This window comes from Sorghum bicolor, chromosome 8 (assembly GCF_000003195.3).
Source record: "Sorghum bicolor cultivar BTx623 chromosome 8, Sorghum_bicolor_NCBIv3, whole genome shotgun sequence".
Lineage (NCBI taxonomy): Eukaryota > Viridiplantae > Streptophyta > Magnoliopsida > Poales > Poaceae > Sorghum > Sorghum bicolor.
In genome coordinates, this window is record NC_012877.2 from 12,689,906 (window position 1) to 12,691,573 (window position 1,668).

At 48.8% G+C, this 1,668-nt stretch overlaps 1 protein-coding gene across 1 annotated transcript; it reads left to right on the top strand.

The window, feature by feature from the left end:
• Positions 327 to 1,455, top strand: LOC8058165 (probable glutathione S-transferase GSTF1). Its single transcript, XM_021465979.1, has 3 exons — positions 327 to 632; positions 837 to 885; positions 998 to 1,455. The coding sequence occupies exons 1-3, from the start codon at positions 477 to 479 to the stop codon at positions 1,453 to 1,455; spliced, it is 663 nt and encodes a 220-aa protein (XP_021321654.1). The 5' UTR covers positions 327 to 476.

Sequence of the window (1,668 nt, forward strand, 5' to 3'; positions counted from 1 at the left end):
CACTACAAGGGCGGCTGGCTATTTGGTTGGCTGCCCACCCACTGTAAGGGCGGTTCAAATGTTAACCGCCCCTACCGTGTGGGGATGGGCGCTCTGTTAGTAAGTTTTTCACGTAGTGGAAGTTGGAAGGTGAGTAGTTTACTTCACTTGTGTCATAGAGGCAATTATAATTATGATCTAAGTAGGAGAGACCAACTACAGTGACCGCTCCAATCTCATTATTTATTGTGGTTTCTTCATCTCTACCAAATCGGTACTTTTACTTCAGACAAGTCTGGGTAGTTCACATCTGTCCTCCTCCACTCTTGTATCAGCAGCTCCATGGATTTGCCACTGGCTTATATAGAGCATAGAGGAAGCTTCTGCCCAGCATTCCTCGCAGCCTCTACTGCAGTCATCAGTCATTCATTCATCCCCCACAATCCACAATCATCTAAATAAAGGCTAGCGAATCGAATTAAACAAAGCTGACGAGCATGGTGCCACCGCCGGTGAAGGTATTCGGGCACCCGTTGTCGACGAATGTGGCGCGGGTGTTGGTGTGCCTAGAGGAGGTCGGCGCTGAGTATGAGCTGGTGACCATCGACTTCCTCGCCGGCGAGCACAGAGTTCCTGATCACGTTGCGCGGAATGTAAATTACCCGATTCCCTAATCTTCCTCTAAAACCAGCATACTTCTTTTACTGTATCCAGAGTGTTAGTTTACTTACTCAGTATTAGTAGTGGAAATACAGGATAATAATAATTACTGTAATACAGTATAGTCTAAACAGGATGATAATAATAATAATTACTGTACGACGTACATAATTACGAGAACGTACGTTTTCCTGCAGCCGTTTGGGAAGATCCCTGCCCTGCAAGATGGCGACCTTATCCTGTTTGGTAAGTTATTAGCAAGCATCATCAAGCGGTTGCCTGTAGATCGATGCTTGGAACTCTGCAGTTTTCACCGATGAGACGATGATCCATGAACTCGTCACTCGTGAGTTTTCAGAATCGCGCGCAATTGCCAAGTACATCCTCCGCAAGTTCAAGTCAAGCGAGGTGGATCTCCTGCGGGAGGAGGACATGGCGGCGGCGGCCATGGTCGACATATGGGCTGAGGTCGAGGCGCAGCAGTACTACCCTGCGCTCTCGCCCGTAGTGTTCGAGTGCATCATCTTCCCCGTCATGCGCGGCACCATTGCCGACCATGAGGTCGTGGACGAGAGCCTGGACAAGCTGAGGAAGCTGCTGGAGGTGTACGAGGCGCGGCTGTCGGAGCACCGGTATCTCGCCGGCGATTTCTTCAGCTTCGCGGACCTCAACCATTTCCCGTTCACCTTCTACTTCATGGCCACGCCGTACGCGTCCGTGTTCGACGCGTACCCTCGCGTGAAGGCGTGGTGGCAGAGCATCATGTCGAGACCGTCCATCAAGAAGATCGCTGCAAATATGCCGACCAAGTTTTAGGTCGGTTTCGCATCTGTTGATCTTGAAATAAATCAATTATGCTTCGTGTACGTGGATCTGAGAGTACTGTGGCCTTCTTCTTCAGTACGTATATTTAGTATTTACCGTGGCTGGCCTCGTAAATCTTTTGTCGAATCTGTACACTATCTTCTTGTGTCAACAAATTAAACTAGCAGTTCATAGATATATCAGCTTTTGGAGCACGAAAAGCAT